Genomic DNA, 27,073 nt, shown 5'->3' with positions numbered 1-27,073 from the left:
TCCTTTAACTCCTTGGTTAATCACAGAAATAAAAAGGGTTATAATAAATAATATAGTTATAAATCTATTAGGAAATAGCCATATCCGCTTTATACATGCCTAAAATGCTCTATTGTGCACTTTTTTACAGCAATGCTGCAGCAAAAAAAAAATCCATTACGCGTCTTTAAGCAGAACACTACAAAAATGCATTTATGGGATTAAAAAGTTTACTTATTGGTACAATGAACTAGCAATAATATTCTTAAGGCATATTCAATTTCTGGGCACTATTACTCACTGAATTGGCCAGCAGAGGTTAGGAATATTACACATTACAGCCAGGTTGGCCTTCAAGAAGGAAAGTATGCCTGCTCTGCGGTAAGCATTCCAGACTACCAAAGCAAGCTATGCAGCGCTAATTGTGAGGCCTCAAGGAGGCGCATTAACAGTTCTAAACAGAGACTTATTCAGTCCCCCTCTGTCAAAGGACTAGTATTGATGTAAAGCCTCGTGATTGAGAGATGTGGAAATATCAGAAAATAAGGAAAGGATCTGATAACAACAAGAAGCACCCATTTGGGAAAGTAGAACGGCTCAAAAAGAAATCACACTAATATATACCACAATGTACACTGACTGAATGCAGCCCTGTATTCACACCCTACACACTATTGTAATAATTTTTGTACAAAATATGCTTTGTGAGGTATCATTTGAAAACTAACAACTCACTGGACAATTATATCAGGGTGAAATATATATAGCAACATTGTATGTAGAGTTATGAACATAAGCTGAAATTGATTCAAGGTGTTTAACCAGGCAAATCTGGGGAGTGGGTAAACCAGTTTCTTGAAGACAAAGGACAAACTCACGACTCTAGCCAAGGGTCAAAGCTGACTGGCGATCACTGGTCAAGTAGCCATTCTTTGGCAGTGAAGACGGGTAGGAACCGATCAATTTGCATTTTAACAAACAACAAGATCTTTCACCATGAGACCTCATGTCTGGATCCTCACAGCTGGAAGGAACTTTATCTAGGCGTAACCCTCAGAAAAAGGCATTTCAAGGGTGACTGGATTATAAAATGGAGGGGCAAAAACACCCCAGGTGTTCATTCTCTATCTCTATCCTCCTTTCTCACCCTTTTGCTGAAGATGACAAAAATCCCCAGACCTTTGGGAAGGGTTCTGACCTGATAATTTGTTCAGCCCTGTTGCTGGGAATATGTGGTAAGGATTTCTCCTTGAACCAAGACTAGTTTGTTAAGTTTTAGTTACTAGAGAGTGTTCTATTTTTTATTTCTCTCGTAGCCATTTCTGACTATAATGCCTTATACTTGTACTTACTTAAAATGTCTTTGTAGTTAAATAAAACGGTGTCTTATTCTTTTATAAAAACTAATCTAGTGTTGTATTCAAACTGAATTGTCTGGGGGTATGTCTACACTACGAAATTAGATTGATTTTATAGAAGTTGATTCTTAGAAATCGATTTTATACAGTTGATTGCGTATGCCCACACTAAGGGCATTAAGTCGGTGGAGTGCGTCCTCACTACCGTGGCTAGCATCAACTTATGGAGAGGTGCACTGTGGGTAGCTATCCCACAGTTCCCGCAGTCTCCTCCACCCCTTGGAATTCTGGGTTAAGCTCCCAAAGCTTGATGGGGCAAAAACATTGTTGCGGATGGTTTTGGATACATGTCATCAGTCACCCCCCCCCCTCCCGTGAAAGCAATGGCAATCTTTTGTGCCTTTTTTTCCTGGGTTACCCATGCAGCTGCCATACCATGGCAAGCATGGAGCCCGCTCAGCTCACCATCACCGTGCTGTTGTGGGCAAGTCTACTGTGGGGGCTGCTGTGATCCAAGTAGCCAATGCAATCAGTGACATTCTGTTACCAAGGGAAATGTGAGGGCCTTTTTAGATATTAGGTGCATCATATTCCTGTCCTTTGTCACTGGTGAAGAAGTCTTGCAGCCATACATTCCAGTCCAGTCAGCGCTGTAACACCCCATAGCACTTCTGTGGTTGACACATGTAACAGCTCCAGGGCTCTTGCTCTTTTGCTTTGGCCGAGGTACCTTGCCCTACCCGGATCTCCAAGCATTCGAGACAGAAGCACCTACAGCAGCTAGCATTGCTACACAGCAGCAGCTCCTTGCCTTTGCAGCAGACATTGCAGTAGGACTGCTAACCATCATCATCCACCGCTTCCGCTGCAACTCTGCTCTCCTGCTCCCCAGCAACGAGCTTGGGGGATCCGTTCATGAAGCCCGGACAGTAGTAAGGAGCAGTTCAACTATAGGCTGAGCAAGTGCAGAATGGTGGTAGAATGTGCCTTTGGACGTTTAAAAACTTGCTGGCACTGCTGGTCAGACCTCAGCACATCCAACATTCCCATTGTTATTGCTGCTTGCTGTGTGCTCCATAATATCTGTGAGAGTAAGGGGGCGACGTTTATGGTGGAGTGGGAGATTCAGGCAAATTGCCTGGCATCCGATTTTGAGCAGCCAGACACCAGGGCGATTAGAAGAGCACAGCAAAGCGTGCTGCGTATCAGAGAGGCTTTGAAAACTAGTTTCATGACTGGCCAGGCTTCGGTGTGACAGTTGTGTGTGTTTTTCCTTGATGCAAACCCACCACCTTTGTTGATTTTAATTCCCTGTAAGCCATCCACCCTCCCCACTTTGAAATAAAGTAACTATTGTTTTGAAACCGTCTTTTTTTTTTTTTAATTAATAAAGAGAGATAATAGACAAGGTCAGGGAGGAGGGAAGGACAAGGCCACATTGCTTATTGTAGCCACAGTAAAAATCAAACTGTTTGAATGACAGCCTTCTGTTGCTTGCACCATCCTCTGGAGTGGAGTGGCTGGGTGCCCGGAGCCTCCCCCCCGTTCTTGGGCATCTGGGTGAGGAGGCTATGGAACACGGGGAGAAGGGTAGGCGGTTATACAGTGGATGCAGCGGGGGGGGGGGCTGTGCTCTTGTTGGCTTTCCTGCAGCTCCAACAGACGCTTCATCATGTCTGTTTGCTCCCCCATTAGCCTCAGCATCGCATCCTGCCTTCGCTCTTTGCACTCAGTTCTTTCCTGGCCTCTGCCACTGAATGCCTCCATGCATTAAGCTGTGCCCTATCAGTGCGGGAGGACTGCATGAGCTTGGAAAACATGTCATCACAAGTGCGGGTTTTTTGCCTTCTAATCTGCGATGACCTCAGGGACAGAGACGATAGGGGGAACGAAGAAACATTCTACGCTCTATGGTTCTGGGAGGGACTGCATGGTCACCTGTGCTGCTGAGTTCACCATGCTGACCGAACAGGAAATGAAATTCAAAAGTTCCTGAGGCTTTTCCTGTGTCCCTGACTAGTGCATCTGAGTTCAAAGTGCTGTCAAGAGCGGTCACAATGGAGCACTCTGGGATAGCTCCCGGAGGCCAATACCGTCTATTTGCGTCCGCACTACCCCAAATTCAACCCAGCAAATTTGATTTTAGCGCTACTCCCCTCACCAGGGAGGAGTACAGAAGTCGATTTTAAGAGCCCTTTAGATCTATGGAACCGGGTTGGTTGCGTGGACACATTTATTTTTAAATTGACCTAACGCAGCTAAATTCGACCTAACCCCGTAGTGTAGACCAGGCCTGGGTAACTCCATTTCAAGTAGCAAACTGTTCAATATTATTTTAGGTCCGTTGCCCCTGTAAGGGAACATACAAACTGTGCAGGAAAGGGCTGGACAGTGCAGAACACATGTTTTTGGGGGAAATTTTGGACTGGGAGCGTGTTGGTGTTACCCTGCAAGTGGTAACCAAGGCTGGTGGAAGCCAGTGTGTGACTGGAGTGTGCTGGAAGGCTACAGTTATACACAGTGTGCATCAAGCCTTCTGAGGCCCCCTGCTGTAGGCCTAGTGGTCCTACCATACCCTGCCCCAGGGTCCTCGAGGCCTGCCTAGAAAAGCTGCAGGAAAGCAGACAGTCAGAGCCCAGCAGGCTCAGGTAAAAGACTGCAGGGCCTGAGTATGTCAGTTTCCAGGTGGGACCTAAATGATAAGGAAGGGTGCTTTGCTCTGGCCACAGAAGCTTGAGACATAACCTGAAGCTGAATTCTGGCTGCATTTTGCTTTCTGAAAGGAGAGAGTGGACCTGAGAACAGTAACCCTAAGAGGGAAGAGACCCAGTGGGAAGAAGACCAGGGAAAACAGTAGCAGCTAATTGTCAGAGTTAAAGGGAGCAGTGTGCAACTGCTGCTCGTAGGGTCCCTGGGTTGTTGACTGTGAGACTTAGTCAGAGGGCTGAGCCACTGAACCAACCTATAGGACACCAGGAGAAAAAGATAATTGCAGCTCCACAACCAGCCAACAGGAGGCACTCGGAATAGGTGAGTGTGCCCCATCACACACAGACACTCTAGGTGTGACCTGCATGCTGTTTGTGAGGGGCCCAGGTTGGTAGTTACAGCAGCAGAGCATTCTAAGGCACCAAGGTTGCAAGGCAGGTGGTGAGGCAACGCCTCACTGGTCTGGACTGGACAGCAGAATGTCATACACATATCTAGGCACTATTTTTCCTGAAAACCTGAACAAATTAAGATTAAATTATAGTAGAGTGAAAAAAGTGATAAACAGAAGCCATAAGGGATCTTTCTAGGACTCATGTCCTTTGTACACTTATGGGTACAGTACTCAAACTAGCCACAAGTAGTCCATTGATATGACACCATAACAGCATTTTAGTAATGGATTACCCCATCCCCAAAATAAGAGAGTTAAGACATCGGACAAAAGTTCAGTTTAGGGAACTTATTTTTATTTTCCCCAACCCAAATAAACCCAGAGGAAAAACCCACAGCCCCACCCCAGAGCCCACACCCCCAGCCAGAACCCAAACCCCTTCCCACACCCCTGCCCCATCCCTGATCCTCCTCCCGCCCCCCAAACACCTCAGTCCTAGCTCACAGCAGCCTCCTACACCCCAAACTCCTCATCCCTAGCTCCACCCCAGAGCTTACACCCCCTCCCGCACCCCAACCCCAATTATGTGAGCATTCATGGCCCTCCATACAATTTCTATTACCCGATGTGGCCCTCAGGCCAAAAAGTTTGCCCACCCCTGCTTTAACCCCTATTGACAAAAAACATAAATCAAAAACAAAGATGACCCCCAATTCTGCCTCAGTAACAAACATGCCCAATCTGTCCAAGAAATGAAAGCTATGTTGGAGCTACAGGCTTCTCTAGACAGTAATTAAAGCTTGGACTGTATTATGATACTACAAAATCAATATATGTTTTATAAATGGCTGGTTGATATTTTCCACATTTTCCATATCCCATCTTACCACTTTGTTCATGCCTTAATGTGGTATAAATGTTAAAACAGCAAAAATAAATACTGCAGTTCCATTAAGAGAAGATCGCAAAATCCTTTAAAATATCATTCACATCTATCGCTTACTGAGAGCAACATCAGATTTCCTTTGTTTATACATTTATTGTTAATACTTCTGCAATTGTACAGTTTTGTTTAATAATCTTATTTGACAAGAACAGAATGTATCACAAACCAGAGGAACTTTGAAGAAAGCTTGTTGTTGTTTTTTTAAGTCTCATTAACTATTTCACTGACAGAGAATTATAGATTTCATATTACGTATGATGGGGCATTTTGACTGATCTGCTGATTTTGAATTACTAAGTATCAATAGCAAATATTTACCTTTTCTGTTACTGGGAAGAGAAGTAGCACTGCACAGACGGGTCTTGGCACCATGCTAAGTAGTTCTGGATCCATACCATACACATCTACAAATTGCCAGTCAGGATGTATACCTAACTGTTTGAGAAACTAGTAAGGAAAAGAAAAATGCACAGTATTAAACAGATTTGTTAATAAATAATTCATCTATTAGAAGCATGATTAATCACCTGTGAAGTTAAATACACTTTAATAGACTTTGTGCAGATCAAGATATTCGAGAGGTAAACAGGAGGATGAAGTGAGGTTAAATTGTAATGACTGACAAACTGAAAAAGTGCAGTGCTTTGCTAATCAAGTTATACCGAGGAGCCATTGTTACGGCATAAACAGTTTTCACTATATTTAAACAGCCATATGGAGGGGGGAAAAGTGGATGTTCAAGTCAACAATTTTTCAAGTTGTATTTTAGTCACTGAGACAAGGAAGATCCCAGAGGAGCACATGGATCTGTAATAGATGAAAGTTTAGTGCAGGGATTTAAGAATTCCCCCCCTCCCCATGTATTTTTCAAAGTATACCATACTGAGTGTTAATAGGCACATAACTCATTTACAGTCACTTGACTTGAGCAATCTGACCCCTAAGAGGACCTTTTTCACTAAAGAGATTAATGTTTGAGCATTTTACGGAGTACACTTTAAAGGTGTTCTTTTGCCAGAAGGATGATATATAATAAAAATAACCCTATGACACCCAGCATAAAGTACCCATTTTACTTAGAGATTAATGAAAGCCAGGCCATAACAATGCAGTTTATATAGTTCTCAGTTTGTTTCTTCAGAGCTATTCACTAGATTCTAGACCAGTGGTACTCAACTTTTCCCATGCCACGACCACACATTACAACAGAAAAAAAGCTTTTGGATCATGAACCACCACTCGTCTAGCCATTTAAAAAAAAGGAAGCTGAACCTGCCTCTAACAGGGGTTCTTGTCCTTCCAGCTGAGAACCTTATATCATTCCCCTTCACTAACAGTATCTCCCCTTAAAGTTGTTTCTCACATACTAAAGCTATGTCTACACTACAGATCTTACAGCAGCACAACTGTACCGCTACAGCTATGCTGCTGTAAGTTCTCCTGTACAGCTGCTCTTTGCCGGCAGGACAGAGCTCTCCTGCTGGCCTAATTAAACCACCCCCAATGAGCAGCGTTAGCTATGTCGGAAAGAGAGCCTCTCCTGCCAACATAGCACTGTCCACACCAGCACTTCTGTTGGTGAAATTTGTGTCAGTCATGGGTGATTTTTCACATCCCTGACTGACAAGTTTTATCAACAAAAGTAGTTGTGTAGACATAACCTAAAATAACTATCAACAAGTTCAAATTGTCTAATCCTAAAATATGGAGGATTTCAGAACCTACACACAACTTTCTAACAATTTTGAACTATTTGCCATTCTGATTGACAGTTTTGTTAGATGTCATGAAAAGGAGGAGACTACTAGATGAATTTGATCAAATCACAGTTCAGAAACAATTGTTACTATGACAGATGAAACATAGCGACTTTGTTCTGCCATAGTTTTATTCTAAGCAAATCACTGAGAGATGCCAGTGCCCTATCTTGGAACACTCCTTCCACACTCTAGAAAAGTAGTTTATTTAACTTTCAGACCTACATGGTTGTCCCTTAGAATGTGCAGGGAGTACATGGTTTCCATGTAGATTATGGATTTTCACACCTTCCTACAGATCTGCCCCTAACCTACAGAGAAATCTCATTCAAATGGCTGCAGTCTCAGGATGCAGGAGAAGGGGAAGGGCAGCCAATAATAGCCCCTGCACATGCTGAGGGACAAGCTGGTCCCTCAAAATATGGGGAGGCTAGTGCTTCTTCTCCCTCCCCTGCTGACAGGCTAGAGAACTTGTGTCCTCAATGCTGGCTGTGGAGCAGATGCAGCTCTGCAACTCCTGCTGTAGCTCCCAACACTGCAAACTCAGGCCTGGGAGGCCCACCAAGGAGGTGTTTGGAAAAGCTTCATTAAACTCTCCCCCCATGGCTGTTTGAAGATGAGGATTTGTGTTGGTTTCTTTGGGGTGGAGGGTGTTTTGGAATGACATGATAATGCAAGTAGAGAAGGAAGGAAGGAGGAGACAAAATTAAAAACATCTCTCTGCCCTCTCCTCCCTAGCACAGTGCCTCCACTGGGTACATACATATTTATGCAAATTTATTTACATTAATTAAAAGGTAGGTACACTTATGTAGATGTATTCAAATCTGACCTACTATTTTTGCTCAAGGATGTTGGCTGGGATGTTTACAATGAAAAGTACCCCCCAAAAAAGTATGAGTGTTTTATTACTGTAGTCATTCCCTGATTATTTGAAATAAAGTAGAAAACTTATTTAAATACTGATTAAAATAAGTCTTGCATTGGATGAGAGGCATGGTGGGTGTCTCATCATAGGAAGCCCAGGGTACACATTACCAGTGTTTGAAGATATAAAAGAAGATTTTATCCCTTGCAGAAAGAGAGTGCACAAAACTAAATGTATTTGTAAGGATGTATGGAAGGAAGTAAGGAAGGAAAAGCAATGGAATACTTCCAACCATTTTTAGTTAATGACAACTGTTAAAAGAAAATGTAATATACACCCACTGTTTTGGGAAGCTTAGACATGTAGCCATTTTAAACATTTTATTCCCAATATTCTCCTCACTTGCCATCTCACAGTGCAGAACAATTAGCCAAAACTCTCATAATAAGTTAGGTGAAGATCAGATTCAGAGTTAAAAAGGAAGTATAAAAGAATCTAGACATAGCGGATTGATTAAAGTAAAAATGATTTAAATAATTGATTTTAATCATGATTTAAATCAACAATCAGGAAACCTTGGTTTAAAATAATCGATTTAATCTTACTTTGCATTTGGATGTTTTAGTTATGTTCCTAGAGAAAGGGCGATTCTCATTGGTTGGTAACCTTTAAAGCATTATCTTAAACTACTTGATTTGCAGTTACTTCTAGCCTTTACTCTGAATTTGGATTTGTTTTTCTTTTTAAAACAGGAGAATAGTATGTATTTATACACGTTCAAAGCAGTTATATAGTTTATGCACATCTAAGATTTTTAATTCTTACATTTTTAATTCTGTTGGAAAGTGATGCATGATGTATTTTTATTTACTAGATTAAGTATATTTTTAATTCTGTTTTTGCATATTGAAGTCCAATTTCATCCAAATAAAGATTGACACAGATTATTAAACTACCTTAAATGTGCTGGATACATAAGAATGGTAAATGTCTTACATTATAATTTCCTGTCTGCTACCTCAATCTCCCACAATTCTGATACACATGGGCTATTCCCCTCCTGTCTGTAGTTTCTGGAGACAGTTCAAAGCTGTAGCACAGCCTGTGCTACCCACACACTCTTCTCCAGCCTGCTGCCACACGATTCATTCCAAAGCTGTGTACAAACTCATACAATATGATTAGTAACAACAGCTTCAATGCCAACCCATAAATTATGTACAATAGGCTATGGCCTACAAGCATAACTACCAAAATTAAATACTATCCCTTGGCTAGGAAGACATCCAGGCAGGGCAAGCTTTAGGAATTGCGGGGCCCAATTCGAATACCCAGCGGTGGTCCGGATCTTTGGTGGCACTTCGGCGGTAGGGGGTCCTTCACTCGCTCCAGACCCCCTCGCCGCCAAAATGCCGCTGAAGACCCACAGCGAGTGAAGGGCCCCCTGCCGCTGAAGTGCCGCCGAAGACCAGGACCACCGCCGGGTATGTAAAAAAAAATTTTTAATTAAAAAGGCGCCTAAAGCGTGGGGCCCTCTTAGGCGCGGGGCCTGATTCTGGGGAATCGGCCTAAAGGGAGAGCAGAATTATGGGAGACACTGCTAGCAGAGAGGAAATGATCAGGTAAAAAACTTACCATTCTGCAGCTCAGCATCTCCCACAATTCTGATAGGTATGGGAAATAGCAAGCAGTGAACAGACATGAGGAATAAGAAAAACAGAGTGAGATAGGGAAGACTTCTTGGAGTTAATTGCCCAAAATGACCACCACTTGCAGCACCTTTCTGCCAAAGGAGGCCTCTGCAGAGGACAGAAAGTCCACTTTATAGCATCTAATAAAGCGTGTATATGCTCTATAGGGAGAAGGGGTAAGCAGGGTGCAGGAGCAGGGGGTGCAGGAACAGGGGGGAGGGGAACACTCTGACATTAGCCTCCCCCTTTTCCCCCCCTGCACAGCAAGCAGGAGTCTCTGGGAGCAGCTCCAAGGCAGAGCGCAGGAGCAGCACATGGCGGGGGGGGGGGAGGGGGGGGAGAGGGACAGCTGAACTGCGCGGCAATTGATAGCCTGCTGGGCGGCTGCGGCACAGGGAACTTAGAGGAGCGGGGAGCTGATGAGGAGGCTGCTGGTCCACCTTGGGTCCAAGCCCCCACCAGCTAGCTGCAATGGGCTGCTCTTCCTGCGAGCAGTGGACAAAGCAGGCGGCTGCCAAACAACGTTAGAAAGGAGCATTACACATCTTTAAACGAGCATGTTCCCTAATTGATCAGCAACATAACGAAACATCAACCGGGACGACTTTAAGTAAGGAGTTACTGTACCTAGCAATATTTAAAATGTCATATCACTAGAAAGCCATAGGAGGGAGAAAAATCACTTACAAACCTTCTTAAAAGAAATTTGGGTGCCTAACCCTGTACATTTCACTGAAGACAATAAGAACTATTCATGAATAAGGTTTTGCAGAATCTGGGCTGTTCTGGTTGTTTGAAATACTAGCTGTACATATCTATATCTTAATTTGATGTATAATATGAATTATTCATGGCTCAAAAGATTGCTAACGTGATATACAGAGCCTTTCAGTTCTACATCACCATTTCAGGTTTTGCCCAGCTGTTTTAGTTCTATGTTGTAACCAATATTGCAACAACTGGGTAAGGCAAGTAAAACTTGTTTGAAGAATATTACCCTTCTCCAGCTACCAACTCACTTTTAAGTGGACTAGTCCAATAGTCCAATTTTTAAAAAAAGCCGTTTTAAAGAATTCAGAGGTACCAAAACATTTAAATAGTGCTTGAAAACTATGCTTCAGGACCTCATGAGAATCTACACAAAGAATAGCCCAATTAGAATTGAAAGTACATTTAAAATGGCAATGGAGGATCAATGAGAAAACTGCAAGCTTTTCACTTGCATCAACAAATGGACAGGTTTTCACAATACTCATACTTCCAGTTGTGTCAGTTTCATCACTGAGTAAAAGCAGCATCACTCTTTAAAGAGATACCAACTCCCTGCCTCTTCGCAATTGGAGACCTACTTCTGGAATATACGTCCAGAAAGATTCACAATTAATACTCAATATGCTGATGTACAGCTACACTGGACCAGATCCTGGCCCTCACTCTGCCTGTTTTATTGCACTGCACCAAGCAAATGGAAAAGTGACCTAACCCGCAGACTCTCAGTGTGGGGGAAATCACTAGCAAGCACACAGCCAGCAGAATGGCTCCTTCTTTCTCCCCTTTCCCAGCACAGGAGTTGGGGCTAGGGCGGTTCTATGTCCAGCTAATCCCTGGCAGTTGTAACAACACTCTGAGGCTGCTTTATATTGAGTCTTGGAACTGGCATGACGACTCCAAGATTGAAGATTAGAGCATAAAGTCACTTATTTCTCACCACCACCCTTCTGTCAAGCACAGAAGGGCTGTCGCAATAATCTAGACCAGGGGTCCCCAACGCGGTGCCCGCGGGCGCCTGAGTATCCGCCAAAATGCTGCAGAATTTCTGCAGCGTTTCGGCGGCAACGCCTCTCGATGATGTCACTTGCCACCGACAAGCGACGTCATTGAGAGGCATCGCCGCCGAAATGCCACAGAAATTCGCCGGATCCTCCACCGCCGCCACGGTCCTTCGTCTGGCGCATGCCAGACGAAAAGGTTGGGGACCACTGATCTAGACCATCATGTATAATGGACCTGGTGCTGTTCAGCCTACCTTTCCAAATGAGCTGTCAACGAGCTGTGTGTTATTTACTATGGTAAAAACATTATCTAAAAGTTGTACTATAAAAACATGCAGCACCTACAGCTCCTTTCATCCAAGAAATTTAGAGCAGCAAAAAATACCATCTTCTCTGTCATGCTACAGTGTAATCTGGTACAGTAAGCAGTTTCACTTGTTTGTACCAGGGAGACACTGGCTTTTCATTATACTGTATGCCATTCACTAAGATGAGTGCTAGTTTTGCACGAGAGTCAGACTGTTAGTCAAGTCATAGCTGGAAGAGAGACCGTGGAACCAAGGAAATGGAAAGAAAAGGTAAGTGAAAGCAAAAAAAGCAGAAGAAAAGCCAGACTGTTAAGCATGCAAAAGAGACTACTGCTACATTACTGCAGCAGCTTCAAAGGCAAATGAATTCATACTTAGCAGAATGAGTTAACATTTCAATTACTTCAGATGGATAAGTTTCCTACAAGATTCATTCTAAATTCTGCCACAAACTGTGAGGGATTGTGAAATAGTCCCCTTCACAAACTTAAAATGACAGTAGTGGAAGGAACCATTATGAACATCTAGTTAAAATAATTTGTGACTTATTTCTAGTCTGAATTTGTGTAGCTTCAACTTCCAGTCATTGGAATTTGTTCTGCCTCCCTCATGCTTATAGACAGATCTAGAGGAAGGATAATTCAGGGGTAGACAAAGAATGGTCCAACAGTAAAGGTGCTGCCTCAAACCTCAGGAGACCCAGGTTTAAATCCCTGCTCTACAACAGACTTCCCATCTGACCTTGGGCAAGTTGCTTGAAAATCCCACTAGATGTTTATGTGCCTCTTTAGTCACCTAAGTACCTTAAAAAATATATCTGGCCCTCAGTCTCGTTACCTCAGTTCTCGATCTGTAAAATGGGGTTAGCGGTATGTTCCTACCTTGCAGGGGTGTTCTAAAAATGAATGCATTTAAGGTTGTGAAGCACACAAATATTATAGTGTAAGTATCTAAGAGATACACCAATACTTTTTTTATTGCCACCTATTGGGGAAGTAGTCAAGAGCTTAAGTTAAGAAAGCGGTATACTAATGGTTAAGTTATTATAAGGGGTTTATTTGGTAAATGCGTAACCCAACTGCACAAGAAGGATATATCTTACAAAGTGTTTCTGGGGACAGGAAGGTGTGGGAGAAGAAATTTAGGAACTTTGAATAGGTTTACAAAAATCAAATGAGAATTATTATTTAATGCAGAGTTTGGGTGAAGGTTTTTGGTTTTTTTTCTTTTAAAGCACTACTTAATGTCTTCAGAAGGACATCACTGTAAATATTAAGGTATGTATTCATCTATATTTCTTAAGATTTTATACTGTTACCCATCACTGTAGTATAAGAATTTCTTCCATGTAAAAATCATAGCAATAACCCAATATCTAGTGAACTTCATGGAGTCTTTGGCATTCCTTTTGGGATAAGAATCTCTAAATGGGGTAGGATTTTTTGTTTTAATCTTCTCTTTTGAATTTTTTCAGGGGCTTACTGGGTCTGAGAGTCAGTGTTGCAATAATAATTTTTATGGTGGAAAGGCCTTTTTCACAGGGGAGGGTTATGAAGCATTTCCTAAAGATGCTTAGAATCTGAATTTGTCTGATCAACTCTACATTTGTTCCATAACTGGATTCCCCTTGATCACAAATAGTTTGTCCCCAACTCTCATTAACTTGATCTGGGACTTTGTGATCTGTAATGTCCCAGAGGAGCACAGCTTGCACGGTGGCTCATAAATAGGAATTCAGTTTTTAACGCACCTGGAGCTTGATCCACTGATTGCTTTGAAAATTAGGAGTAAGGCCTTGAACTGACATTGGAAACTGACTATGAATCAGTGAACATAAGCATCACGTGGTGACAGAAGCCTAGACCACGGAGAAGAAGGGTGGCTATAGTGTGTGTCAGCTATAGTCTGTGTCTCACATACACTCAGGTTCAGATGCAAAGAATTACAATAATCCAGCCTGGATGTCACAAATATATGGATCACTGTGGCCATGTCACTGTCTGGAAAGAATGGACAAAGTTTCCTGGCAAGCTGGAGGTAAAAGAAAGAACTTTTTATACCAATACTACCTAATCATAAAAATTTAGAAAGGAGTCAAACAGGAACCCTTAGCATTCACATCACTTTGATGAATAGGGGCTGCATGTCTTCAATGGAAGGTGAAAATAACTTTTTTCCCTTTCCAGACAGCATAACTTGCCTGGGTTCAGCTTGAGCCAGCTGTTCTTCATCCAAGAGCTGTGGGTTTTCTATTATTTTAGTAGTGGTGGTGATAGCAATAGTTTAGAATAAGATCCCTTAATTTCTACAAACTGATGTCTGGAAGGGACCTTAAGAGGTCACTGTGACATTACACTCCGTATTTTTCATAGTAATATTATTGTGATATGAGTATGGAATAATGATGATGTATTTTGTGCAAGATAAGGAATCTGAGATCTCATGAAAAAGGTTACAATTTACTGAATATGATTATCCTACTTGTATGCATGCATCATTTTGGTATCTTAAATTAGGAATATTGTCTATATATCTATTACAAATGTGTTTACACCTGAGGAATGCCCACTAGGCAAAAGACTAGAAAGGGCCCATTCAAGTCAAAGGACTATTAGGGAGAACAATAGGTCTTAGAAGAAGCTAATTTCCCACCGTGGAGCCTTCCTGAGGATGCTACAAACAGCCTCCGAGTCATGGCTTCTATGACACGACAGGGGCATGTGACCAGATCACCTGGTACTGGACTCCATCCTGGAATGCCAGTGTTTTTCCACTGAAAGGTGTGGGAACCAAGCTTGGAGACACAGGGGTCCCGCCATATGCAAAAGCTATTTAAGGCAGGGAAGTGACATCATCGTGGTTCTTCACTGACTCTCCGCCCCAAAGAGACTCTTGGAAACACCTGAGGAACAAGGACTGAATTGGGGGGGGGGGGGAAGTGCTGGACCCAAGCTAACAGGGAATTTTAGCCTGTGAAAGGAACACCTGGGGTTTTTAAGATGCAAGCAAGTGCAGCTTTCCCCTTAAGAGCCTGCAGCCTGCTTGAGCCAACAATTAGGATGAGAATTTGCTACTCATATCCAATCTCTTTAGTATATTAAGCCTAGATTACATTTTTGTTTATTTGCTAGGTAATCTGCTTTGATCTGTTTGCTATACCTTATAATCACTTAAAATCTATCTTTTGTAGCTAATAATTTTTTTTGTTGCTTTACCACAAACCAGAGCGTGGGAGTCAAAACTTGGGGTAAAAAGCTGTTGTATATTTCCTTTCCACATTGAGAGAGGGGGTGAATTTCATGAGCTTATGCTGTACAGATCTCTGTGCAGTGCAAGACACTATAATTTTGGGTTTACACTCTGGGGAGGGGGGGTGCTCTTGAGCAGGTGGGCAGTTCCTTAGCTGTAGCCCCCCATGCAGAGCTGGGCACAGCAGACTATAAGTACTGCAGCTGGGTGTGTCCCTACCTGTGTTTATGCTGGTGCAAGAGTGAGTTTGGAGAGCTTGACAATTTATCACAGCAGCACAGGGTGAGACGGAACCCAGGTTGGTGGATCGGGGGGGGGGTCAGTGACACCCCAGGGGGAACCAGTCACAGTCACCTCGTCCATTCATCCCCCCATCTCACCACTCAGGCAGGATTAAGCATACCTAGTCCTCCCCATTCTTAAATCCTCTAATTACAAGGATTCTACAACATCCCTCGATAACCTGTTCATGTGTTTAACTATCCTTGTGGTTAGAAAGTTTTCAGAATATCTAATCTAAATCACTGTTGCTGCAAATTAAGCTGATTACTTCTTGTCCTATGCTCGGTGAACACTGAGAACAATTGATCGCCATCCTTTTTATAACAAGCTTTACATATTTGAAGACTTAAATCCCTTGCCACAGTTCAGGGCAACTGTACCTGTATTTTCCCTCAGTGGTTCAGAAAGGGCACGCACTCTCACTTTCCATCTCCCCAGCCATCACCTTTTCTGGGTGGAGACTCATGTCTCTCTCCCTTTTTAGCATGGTGTTCCCAAATTGCACAGTTCCCTGCCTTCACTCTATAATTCCCAGCACAAACAGGTTACCTAAGGACGCCTGCTTGCTGTCTCTTCAGAGATACAGAGTGACTGGCAACAGATATAAGTTACTATGCAGCACTTCCTATCCAAGCACACTTTATTCTTTAGGTAAAAAGCATAACAGAGAAAACATACTAAAAACAACAAAAACCAACACACACACTAATAAGCTTCCCAGAATTAACCCTAACCTTAACAAATTCTGGCATGCCCATTCCTTTCAAATCCTGCCCGAAGGACTGTGACCCTCTGTGGACCAGGGGTCCTGTCCAATTGGTGGATCAAGAAGGCGGCCTTCAGCCAGTTTAAAACCAGGCTATTTACCCAAAAACCTTTTCTTTGTCTGTTGGTCTCTGGAGAATCCAGTTTGAACTAGTATATGCATACCTTTCCAACAGGTGGCTTCTCTCAATATGTTACAACCTGAGTGAGTTTACTTAATCACCCCTTGTTGTTCTACTATTTACCCTTTCCATGGAAATACACACAGTTCCACAACAACACATACACAATTGCATTTTAATATAATTAACTCCAAAGTTGTTAAAATTAATTCAATAAGCTGTAACTTAATTCAATAAAGTTCACTTAGGATACTGCAGGAAATTATCAAGTTTCTCACAACCATCCAGTCCTCTTTCCTTAAGATTAAACATGCCCAGTTTTTTTAACCTTTCCTAGATCATGTTTTCTAAATCTTTTTGTTGCTCTCCTCTGGACACTCCAAGTAGTACAATCTTTCTTAAAGCATGTGTCCAAAACTGGACACAGTACCTAGCTAAAGCCACTCATTAATACCAAGAAGAGAGGAATAATTACTTCCCACGCTTTGCCTAAGCCACTCCTTTTAATACACCCCAGAATGACATTTGCCTTTTTTGCAACATCACTTGTTGGCTCATATTCAATTTATGATCCATTATAACCCTCTTTTCTGTAGTACTGCTGGCTAGGCAATTTTTGCATTTCATTTTTCCTTCATAAATGCAGTACTTTACACTCGTCTATGCTGAATTTCATCTTATTGATTTCAGACTAATTCTCCAATTTTCCAAGAACATTGTGGAGGACAGGATTAGAATTCAAAGTGCTTTCAACACCTAGCTTGGTATTATCTGCATGTTGTGTAAGTATATTCTCCTCCATTATCAAAGCCATTAATGAAAATATTGACTAGTACAGGACCTAGGACAGACCCCTGCAGGATCCCACTTTATACATCCTCCAAGTTTGACAGTCAACCATTTATTGTTAACTACTGAGTACAGTGACATCAACTCTGAGTAGTGTCATCAGCATAGCGCTGGCAGCTGAGCCCATTATGGCTCACCTTTGCCAGAAGTCTCACGCAGATATTAAGAGAAGCAAGAATAGTATAGATCCCTATTGCATATTGCAGGTGAGGGCTTTCAGAGGGGAGGATTACCTTCTCACCAGTCTCCAAGTTCTGCTAGAGAAGTACAAGTGGAGCCACTGTAGTGCTGGGCCATCTATTCCTGATATGGCATGTAAGTGGATTAGCAGTAACTCATGGTCCATTGTGGAAAAGGCTTTAAAGAGGTCCAGCAATGTAAGCACGGAGCGCTGATTGTACTGAATTGCATCTCTGAAGTATAGCACTAGTTATTGGTGGTGATGTGCCATCAGGTGATTGGTGTTATGGAGTATTATCTTCAAAACCAAAGAAGGTACCTCCTACCATCTGATCTCTAATCTTTTAAATCAATACTCCAATACTACGCATTATAGATAGTGCAAGGAACAAGATGTCAATTTAAATAAGCATTTCAGAAACTGGTAGCTCCTAACACCACTATAATACAATGTTTTCCTGAACTGCACAGTGCAGCAACCTGTCCATATGGGAGAAGAAATTGAGTGATTCTGTTGGATCCCATAGCCTGTAACTGTGACATGTTCATCTGTAACATTCTCAATAGTTTAATTCACATGACAAAATACTAGGCTGTAAATGCCTCTTAAATTACAAGGCACTGAGAAAGCGGTATTAATATGTAGTGTATAAAGCAAGGGTGGATTTATTTTAAAGTTATTGAAATTACCTTGATTTAATAGATTTCTTTCTTTTTAGTTACTTATTGAAATTCATTTTGATTGGTTAAAATGATTACCAATATCTCCTCAAAACTTGTTAAAGCAAAAAAAATGGCTTTGCTTAAAGTGTACAGATTCTTTATTTTTACATTATGGTAAAAGTAAGTGAATATTATTCTTCAGATTTAATGGACATTATTATATTGCTTAGCCACTTATGTAAGCAACAGCATTAAAGTTAAACAAAACCACATAACAACATGTTCCAAAAATATTATAGTAACTGAGTAAGACCTTTAAATTTATGCCTAAAGATTTCAATAATTATATAAATATAATAAATCAATGCCAAAATGTACATCATATTTATAGACATAAAATATCTATCATTCTGAAGGATCACAGGGCACTTTATGAACTTTATGGCTACCTACAAGTATCCTCATCCTTACATTCTATGGAATAACATGAGTCGTTCCGCAGCAATAATTAAAAAGGTTGGGTTCTGAATTCCCCCACCCTTTAAAAAAGTAAAATTCAACTTTATTTGAAACTGAAAAGGAATTTTAGGTAAGCAGCATATGGTTAACTGCTGTCCAGTTATGTGGGTAACACCCTATTCTTGTACAGAGTTATATTCGTAAAAAAGCAGATGCTACTATGACACAGGTATCTACTAATCATGCCATTCTTGATCAATTTCAGAGGTGGAGCTGAATTATTCTAAGAATGCAGGTTTGCTATACAAATTGTAAATAAACTTCAACCACTGAACAGGTGAGAATTCCAGACACATAGCTGCAGAACCTGTTTAAGCAGCAAATCTAATTTATCTAAAGTTGCCTCTTCTAAAGATGCACACAATGTTTTCTTTATTTGAATGAGTTTATTGAAATATGGAAAACTGAAATAGAGAAAGCAGGGAAAATATTTGTGTTCTAAGAAATGAACAATTAATTAGCATCAGAACACCACAATTCTATCTAGAAAACCCAGTGTGGCTAACAAATTAAATTATCTGTTCAGTTCTTTCAGTCATTAGGCTGAAAATCAGATTCAAAAAATTCTACACAGTCCTTACAAATGCAACTCATGTACTTTTTCATTTCTAACCTTCTGAATAGTTAAGTCATCTAGTCCATTTCTCTGCCAGTGTAGGGTTAGCCAATGTACTGTATTATCTAGTGATTTTTCCAGTCTGGTATGAATTCCAGCACTTCTGTATAAAAAGTATTCCACAGTCATTTCATTTCATTTCGTTATTTGGAAGTCTCCTGATATTAAGTATAATTGCTTTCAAACCCCGCTTTTCTATCAAATATTAGACACATTCAAATTATATGTGTGTGTATATGTGTATACACACACACACATACATATATATATATATATATATATATATATATATATATATATATATATATATATATATATATATATATATATATATATATATATATATATATATATATACACACACACACACAGACCAGTAGCCACAATATTAAATGTATCCTAAATTAATATTTCTATGAAAATAGATTGAGTTTATTTAATAGAAGCTACCACTCACCCAGTGACTAGACCAGGGGTTGGCAACCTTTCAGAAGTGGTGTGCCAAGTCTTCATTTATTCACTTTAATTTAAGGTTTTGCGTGCCAATAATACATTTTAATGTTTTTTAGGTCTCTCTATATAAGTCTATATATTATATAAGTAAACTATTCTTGTACTGTAAAATAAACAACATTTTCAAAATGTTTAAGAAGCTTCATTTAAAATTAAATTAAAAATGTTGATCTAACACCGCTGGCCCGCTCAGCCTGCTGCTGGTCTGGGGTTCTGTTCACCTAGGCCTGCAGTGGGCTGAGCAGGGTCTGTGGCCGGGACCCCGGCTCGCAAGGGTCCAGCAGCCAGAATCCCAGACAGGCAGTGGGTTGTGCGGAGCCGGCGGCTGGGACCCCAGACCGACAGTGGGCAGCCCACTGCCGCTCAGGGGTTCCATCCGCCGGCTCCTGCCAGCCAGGATCCCGGATGCTGGACCCACTCAGCCCTCTGCCAGTCTGGGGTCCCAGCCCTGCCCACATACAGTGGGTATCTACTTTCTCCCTGGTTCTGACCCATTCTCTTCCTCTCTCGGCACCAAGCTGAGGGTGGGAGTGCACTGAGAACAGGGCTGGGGGTGAAGGGTCTGGCCTGGAGCTAGAATGAGGGAGGGGGCTCAGGGTTGAGGCAGGAGGTTTGGGTGTGGGGCATTTATCTGGGCAGCTCCCATTTGGTGCGAGGGGTGCAGGTGGGAATGTGGGTGTGGAGGGGTGTGTGTGTGCAGGAGCTCCCGTTTGGTGCTCAGGGTGGGGATGTGGGGAGTGCAAGAGTCAGGATGTGGGGGGTGCATGGGGTGTGGGGGGGCTGGGTATGTGTGGGGGGTGCAAGAGTCAGGTCAGAGGGCTGGGGGCATGTGAGGGGGTGCAGGTGTCAGGGTCAGGGGGCTGGGTATGTGTGGGGGTGACAGTCAGGGCTGGGGTCATGGGGGGGTGAAGGAGTCAAGCAGAGGGCTGGGTGTGTATGAGGGGGGTACAGGGCTGATTCTGCTCCTTCCTGACCCCCTCTCTCGCAAGGGCCATCAGCTGATTGACTGGCAGGGAGGGAGGGACGGAGAGGCGGAGGAGGGGCAGGAACCCAGAACACTGCGGGAAGAGGCAGAGGAGCCGGCAATACCAAGCTTCTGCCCCCTGCCCCTTGCCCCCACGGGAGGCAAGGGGCAGGGGGAGAGGGGGAGCGGAGGGCAGAGAAGAGCGGGCCAGGCCAGGCAGGATTTTTAATGGCACGCTGCTGCCTGCCGGGACTCTGGCAGGCAGCAGCACACCATTAAATATCAGCTCACGTGCCGTCTTTGGCATGCGTGCCATAGGTTGCCGACCCCTGGACTAGACCTTCCTTCGCTTTCATTTCAGTGGGGAAAACATGTCACTCTGAGCATTTTTTAGGAAAAACATTCCATATGTACTTAGCGTATTGATAAATGGAGAATTTATTTTAAGTAAGATGTTTTTATTTATAAGTTACAAGAATTATAGGTTATGGTAGATACGAACCCTCAAGAATCTACATTTTATTAACCGTTATCACCTTCCTGCACACAGTCCCTTTCACCATCACCACACCTAATGAAAAGAGTTTTCTTTCCCCCTTCTCACCTTATTCTAACTCAAAACTCATCAAAAATTAAGCAAATTTATCTAGCAGAAGTCCTGAAAACAAGCTAACTAGATTAATAATGCAAGGTAGGATTGGTACATTCAAGTTGTACCTGGTTTTTGTTGCTCCTCACTACTTAATTAATTTGTTTCAATTAGAATAAAGAGCAGCTGAATGGCAAGTAAACCTCCCTTCTTGGCTAAGAGAAAGGGAGAGGAGCACTTCAAGTGGGAAGTATGTATCCTCCATCATCATCCACACCTCACAGATCTCCCCTGCCTATGAAATCATCAAAAACAAAGTAGTTTAAAACAAAGCTATGTATACCACCAACATTTTAAATTTTGAAACTCCTAAAAGAAAGTTCAAGTTGAGTGCTCTTCCGTTGATTACAAAGGAAAACAGACGTCTCCATTAGTTAGTCTTCACATGGAAGAAATTCATTTTCAGACATTGCTAGTTTTTTTAAAATGAGCAAAAGCCAAATTAAGTTTTTAAATACAAGATGGCACAATTCTTACATTTTGAAAAATGTCATTAATTTTCCCTCAATTTCATCCTATCACTGCTAGCTAGTCCCAAGCTATACCATGTTAAGTTTCTCTTTCATTTTTGCTTCCAATTATTATAGTTATGAGTTGTTAAAAATTAATACAGGTCTGTCTCATCTTACACTGGGCTTAAGTTCCGCAGTCAGCACGTAAAGCGAAAACCGTGTATAGTCAAAATTACATTGAGTGTAATGGCAGGCGGAATCGCTCGCACTACAGGAACAGTATTTAAATTGTTATTTTTCTCTTTTTTTTGTTTTTGCCAACCGCGTAAAGCTGAATTCGCGCATGTTAAATGCGCGTAAGAGGCGACAAACCTGTACACTTGAAGCTTTTGTCGTCTCATTTTCACCTTTTTCTTTCTAACTGGAAAGTAACCAGATACTTAACTTGGATGTCAAAAGGACTATTCAGTCCAGCTATCCAGTTTATATACACCTCTACCCTGATATAACAGGGATTCGGATATAATGCGGTAAAGCAGCCCTCCAGGGGGGCAGGGCTGCACACTCCAGTGGATCAAAGCAAGTTTGATATAATGCGGTTTCACCTATAACACGGTAAGATTTTTTGGCTCCCGAGGACAGCGTTATATCGGGGTAGAGGTGTATTACAAAACCTGAAATAAACTAAGCTGTAAGATTCCAGAAGCATAGGGGGAAAGCAGAGAACATCTGGTGCAGTCTCAGACATTTTAGTTTAAAACTATTTTTGTCAAGTCATTGCACTGAAATTAAAGCATTGGCATAGAAACTGCTTAGTAGGGAACATGGAAATAACCTGAAAAAAAGATCTAGCAGCCACTTTCCCTGTCCTGCATCTTCCAACAAATTAACTTCATTATCATGGAATTTCTTAAAATAAACATTCTACACACATAAAGAGCAAGGTACATGATCAACTCAGGGCACACAATGGATTATTTCACAGACTAATAGGACTTCAGCATCCCACTAATTTTAAAAATGTGATTCTACTCTGCAAAAGTCAAGCTATGTTTTCTGGCTCAAACACCATCATTAGTAGCAAAAGATATATACAAGCCAAATGCTGCCTTTGGCAAGCCTATTGCTTTTATTAAGGAATTCTCAGCTGCAACTAAGGGCTATATAGGTGGCCCTACAAACAGAACTTAGCCAGTCATTTTGCTGATGCATGAGGTAGAACAGAGCGCACTTTAGCTGTGTTGGTTCTACAAGAGAAATCAGAGTAAAAAAAACCTAACCAAAAAACTTATTTCCGACACTAAAATGAGCAAATATGACCGAATAAGAAGCAAGGTACAGATATATTTTTTAAACAATGCCATTTTCACATACATTTTTCAGAGCAAAACATGACTATGTCTCCAGTTCTGGAATTGAATCTTCATGGGCTAGCTCTTGAACTCTACATTAATATAGAAGTGCACACCCAACCAAGCCCAGAATTAGGACCCAAATATGTACAGTGATGTATAAACAGTGGGAAACACCCTGATAATTAATTCAATTCTTTCACATTTTAAAAACATCCTATCTTATTTGCACTCTTAGGACTGTCACACAGAAAAGAAAAATATTTGTACTTCTTCAGAAACCCCACCAGGGTCAAATGGGCTACGGGAGGCCCTACCAAAAGGGCGTGGGAGTAAAACAGGCTTTGTTGGGGCTGTGAAGGGGGTACGGTCCTTTAATGACAGGGAAACCAAAGGAGTTGGGTGCGATGGTAAAGGGAGTGGTGGAGGGGGAAGGGGCTGGTTATTATATGAAACAAAGCTGCTCACCCAGGGGTGGTGAGTTGTATGGGCCCGTGCTCCACCAATACGAGAGCATGAGGGGCCCGGCTCCACCAAAGTTCGGGGCTGGGTCTCTCCCCCGACTCCGCCTGCTTCCCCTGCGTGACTCCCCCGGAACGTCCCCCCCAGCCGCCCCTGCGTGATTTAAAATGGGCCGGGGCCCCCCGCCACCACCACTGGCAGTGCAGCAGGGCTAAGGCAGCTTCCTGCCTGCCCGCTCTGCTTCCAGAAGCGGCTGGCACATACCTGTGGTCCCTGGAGGAGGGGGTCTCTGTGTGCTGCCCCCGCCCCCAGCACCGACTCTGCCAACTACAGCCAGTGAGAGCTGTGGGGGCGGTGCCTGCGGGCAATGGCGTGCAGTGACCTCTCTCCCCCCCTGCGCCATCCCGCCTAGGAGCTGCGGCCAGAGGGGGTGGTGGGTCACTTTTGGGAGCTGCCCAAGGTAAGCGCCGCACCTGAATCCCCTGCCTCAGCCCAGAGCCTGCACCCAAACTCCCTCCCAGGGTCCACCCCCCGACCCCTGGCCCCAGCCCCCACACCCAAACTCCCTCCCAGAGCCTGACCCTTCACCCCTCCCACACCCAAACTCCCTCCCAGAGCCTTAGGCAGGTGGGGGGGGGGGGAGGGACTTGAACCCATTCTGGGCACCACCAAAAATTATACAAACCTGCCTCCCCTGTGCTCACCTGGTTAATGACCTGAAAATAAAGCAGAAAAAAAGAGAGTAAGTTGTCACACCAGCCCAGTTACAGCCACCAAAGTCCCCTCTGTGCCCTATAATCATCCCCTCCCCATAGCTCCAGCCCCCCACCCAGTCATCGCCCCCCACATGTCACCTGACCCCGTGGCCCCCTCCCCCTATTGTCTCCCGGTTCCCCAACCCCGCCCCCAGCACTCACGTCGGGATTGGCCTCCAGGGGCAGCCAGCGGTGCGGCTCCATGCTGCGGGCTCTGGGCGCTTCCTTCCGCGGAGCTGCAGGACGCGGCACTGACAGCGCCTCACGTGGCTGCCGCGGCCGCCCCGCCCCAGGACCGCACCACAGCCAGCGAGGAGGGAAACATCAGCCTCCTCCCCCGGCTGCGGAGTGGGCGGCGCCGGCCCAGGGCCCCCGCCCGGCGAGAGGGGCGGACACGGCGCCGGCCAGGCCGGGGGAGAGGGCTTGTCGCCCGACCAGATTCTCCAACCCGCCCCCCCCCATCTCTCGGAACATGGACTCTCCCGCCGAGGCAGGGGCGGGGCCGCGGCCGGAGCCCGCCCGCCCCCTTGCCCCGCTGGCGGTACGCGGCGGCGGCGGCGGCGGCTGGAGCGGCTCGCGGCCGCTGGGGGGCTCTGTGCTTTCACGCCGAGCCAGGGGGACCGAAGCCGAGAGCCCAAGCCAGCGAGAGACGTTAATCGCGGGCAGGTGGCGCAGTGACCACGCAAAGCACCGCACCCCAACCCAGCCGTACATTCACAGCCCCCGAGACTGAAACCCCCCTCAGTCACCCCAGAGACTGATACCCTGACACCCCCAAAAATACATACATTCAGCCACGCACAGATCCCAGAGACTGACACCCCCACAACCACCCCAGAGACTGACACACTCAAATACCGACTTACACTCAGATAGAGACCCCAGTGATTGACACCCCCACCCAGGGCTGGCTCCAGACCCCAGCGCGCCAAGCGCGCGCTTGGGGCGGCGTCCCGCTGGAGGGCGGCAGGCGGCTCCGGTGACTGCCGGAGCGCCCCCCGCGGCGTGCCGCCGTGCTTGGGGCAGCGCAAATCCTAGAGTCGCCCCTGCCCCCACCACAACCACACACATTCCTATACACACAGACCTTATGACTGACACCCACACAGAACCACCCCAGTGACTGACATCCTCCACACAAGCACTCCAGAGACTGACCCCCGCAGAACCACACACATCCATACACATAGACCAGGGGTAGGCAACCTATGGCACACGTGCCAAAGGCAGCATGCAACCAGATTTTCAGTGGCACTGACACAGCCCGGGTCCTGGCCACTGGTCCGGGGGGCTCTCCATTTTAATTTAATTTTAAATTAAGCTTTTTAAACATTTTAAAAACCTTATTTACTTTACATACAACAATAGTTTAGTTATATATTATAGACTTATAGAAAGAGACCTTCAACAAAAGTTAAAATGTGTTACTGGCACGTGAAACCTTAAATTAGACTGAATAAATTAAGACTCAGCACACCACTTCTGAAAGGTTGCTGACCCCTGACCTAGACCCCAGTGACTGACACCCCCACACAAACCCAATGACTGATGCCCTCACAGAACCACTCATATACACACACACACAGATCCCTTTCTTATTTAAACACTCCCTTTCTCTTCCTGATCTTCAACCAGTGTGTTCACCCCATAAACCTAAGTGTTTGTAACAGTAATAAAACAAATATTTACATATTAAAAATAAACACACATAGAACAAAGCATAACATGAATCTGTCATCTCTCTGCTTATGTTGTATACCTTTCCTTTTTTTGTCATTTTACACCTCAATCTTTCCAAGATTTACACACATGCTTAATTTTATTCACTGAATTAATTGACTTCAAATTCAAAGGTGATATCTGGTATGCAAAAATAGTGGGATCAAATGAAGCAGATGGCTAGGGAAGGAAGCTAGGCAGAGAGCTTCTTCCCAGTCTTGTTAGTCTTGTGAGAGGGAAATAAATAGAAAGAATCAAGACAAGGACACATCTTCACTCGCTTCCCCTGTTTGCTTGGCAACAGGAAGCAGCAGCAAAAACTTACATCCCAGCCTGTCTCTCTCTCCCAAAGAGAGCAGAGCATCTACTTGGGATTCTTTCTGAGTTAAGAACAAGTGATTTCATCCTTCTCACTCAGCAAGAGTGGATAACAAACGTCAGAGACACAGGACTCCTAGCCACAGTCAGAATAAAGAGTTCTGAACTAAAAATGGGGAAAGTGACAATTCATCAGCAATCTGAGCCAATGACCAAACGGATTTAAAATGAATTAGAGAACCTTCCTGAATTGCACAGTGCAGGTGTTTTGATAACTATGAGATTATGGAGGTGTGTAATCTCCACCTTCCTATAATATAAACACAAATAATTATATATTTGGGAAGGGAGATGGCAAGACCAAACAGGAATCTGATCCATATATGTATAGTGCTTCTTATTAATAACAATGAAGAAGTACATAATGTTGCACAATAATTGCAAACCTAGGACTGGGGTTGCAACATATTATATCTAGTTTGACTAAAAGGGGCTTTAGTTAAATATGATGCAAAACTGTGGGATGCAGATTAACCAGCACTGCTAGCCTTTTACAGTTTTACCAATCAGTTCATTTTCAATATGGAACAAATCATCTCAAATTCATGATTTTGATATCATGGTAATATTAAAAGCAAATTGCGAATGGAACACCTGTGAAACCTGCATCATGAGGAATATCTGTCAGATTATTCCATATATTAGACATATAGTTTCGAGAAGATAACCAGGGTTCTGATCTATCTTGGTTTTGGGAATACTGTACTGAAATGGGTAGGTCTTCCGCATATCCTGTAGGCCAGGCGTGACATATTTTAAGGCTCCCAAATTCGGTTTGACACTGATGCAGCTTCGTGACACC

The 27,073-nt window shown here is 43.5% G+C and overlaps 1 protein-coding gene across 3 annotated transcripts in view; it reads right to left on the bottom strand.

Moving 5' to 3' along the window:
- Positions 1 to 24,528, bottom strand: part of UCHL3 (ubiquitin C-terminal hydrolase L3) — a 60,213-nt gene extending 35,685 nt beyond the window's left edge. The window contains exons 1-3 of one of the 3 annotated variants that reach the window (XM_039520228.1): positions 24,337 to 24,528; positions 24,124 to 24,135; positions 5,705 to 5,833 (exon numbers count right to left, since the gene is read on the bottom strand). In XM_039520228.1, coding sequence (XP_039376162.1) covers positions 5,705 to 5,833; positions 24,124 to 24,135; positions 24,337 to 24,378 — 183 coding nt within the window. In that variant the 5' untranslated portion in view covers positions 24,379 to 24,528. Of the gene's footprint in view, positions 1 to 5,704; positions 5,834 to 24,104; positions 24,142 to 24,336 lie in introns of those variants that run through there. The other 2 variants (XM_039520229.1, XM_039520230.1) reach the window with 2 other exon arrangements.
- Between the last annotated feature and the right edge of the window lie 2,545 nt (positions 24,529 to 27,073).

This window comes from Mauremys reevesii, linkage group 1 (assembly GCF_016161935.1).
Source record: "Mauremys reevesii isolate NIE-2019 linkage group 1, ASM1616193v1, whole genome shotgun sequence".
In the NCBI taxonomy this organism is placed as follows: Eukaryota; Metazoa; Chordata; order Testudines; family Geoemydidae; genus Mauremys; species Mauremys reevesii.
The sequence above is the reverse complement of the archived record's forward strand: the minus strand, read 5'-3'. Positions and strand labels throughout refer to the sequence as shown.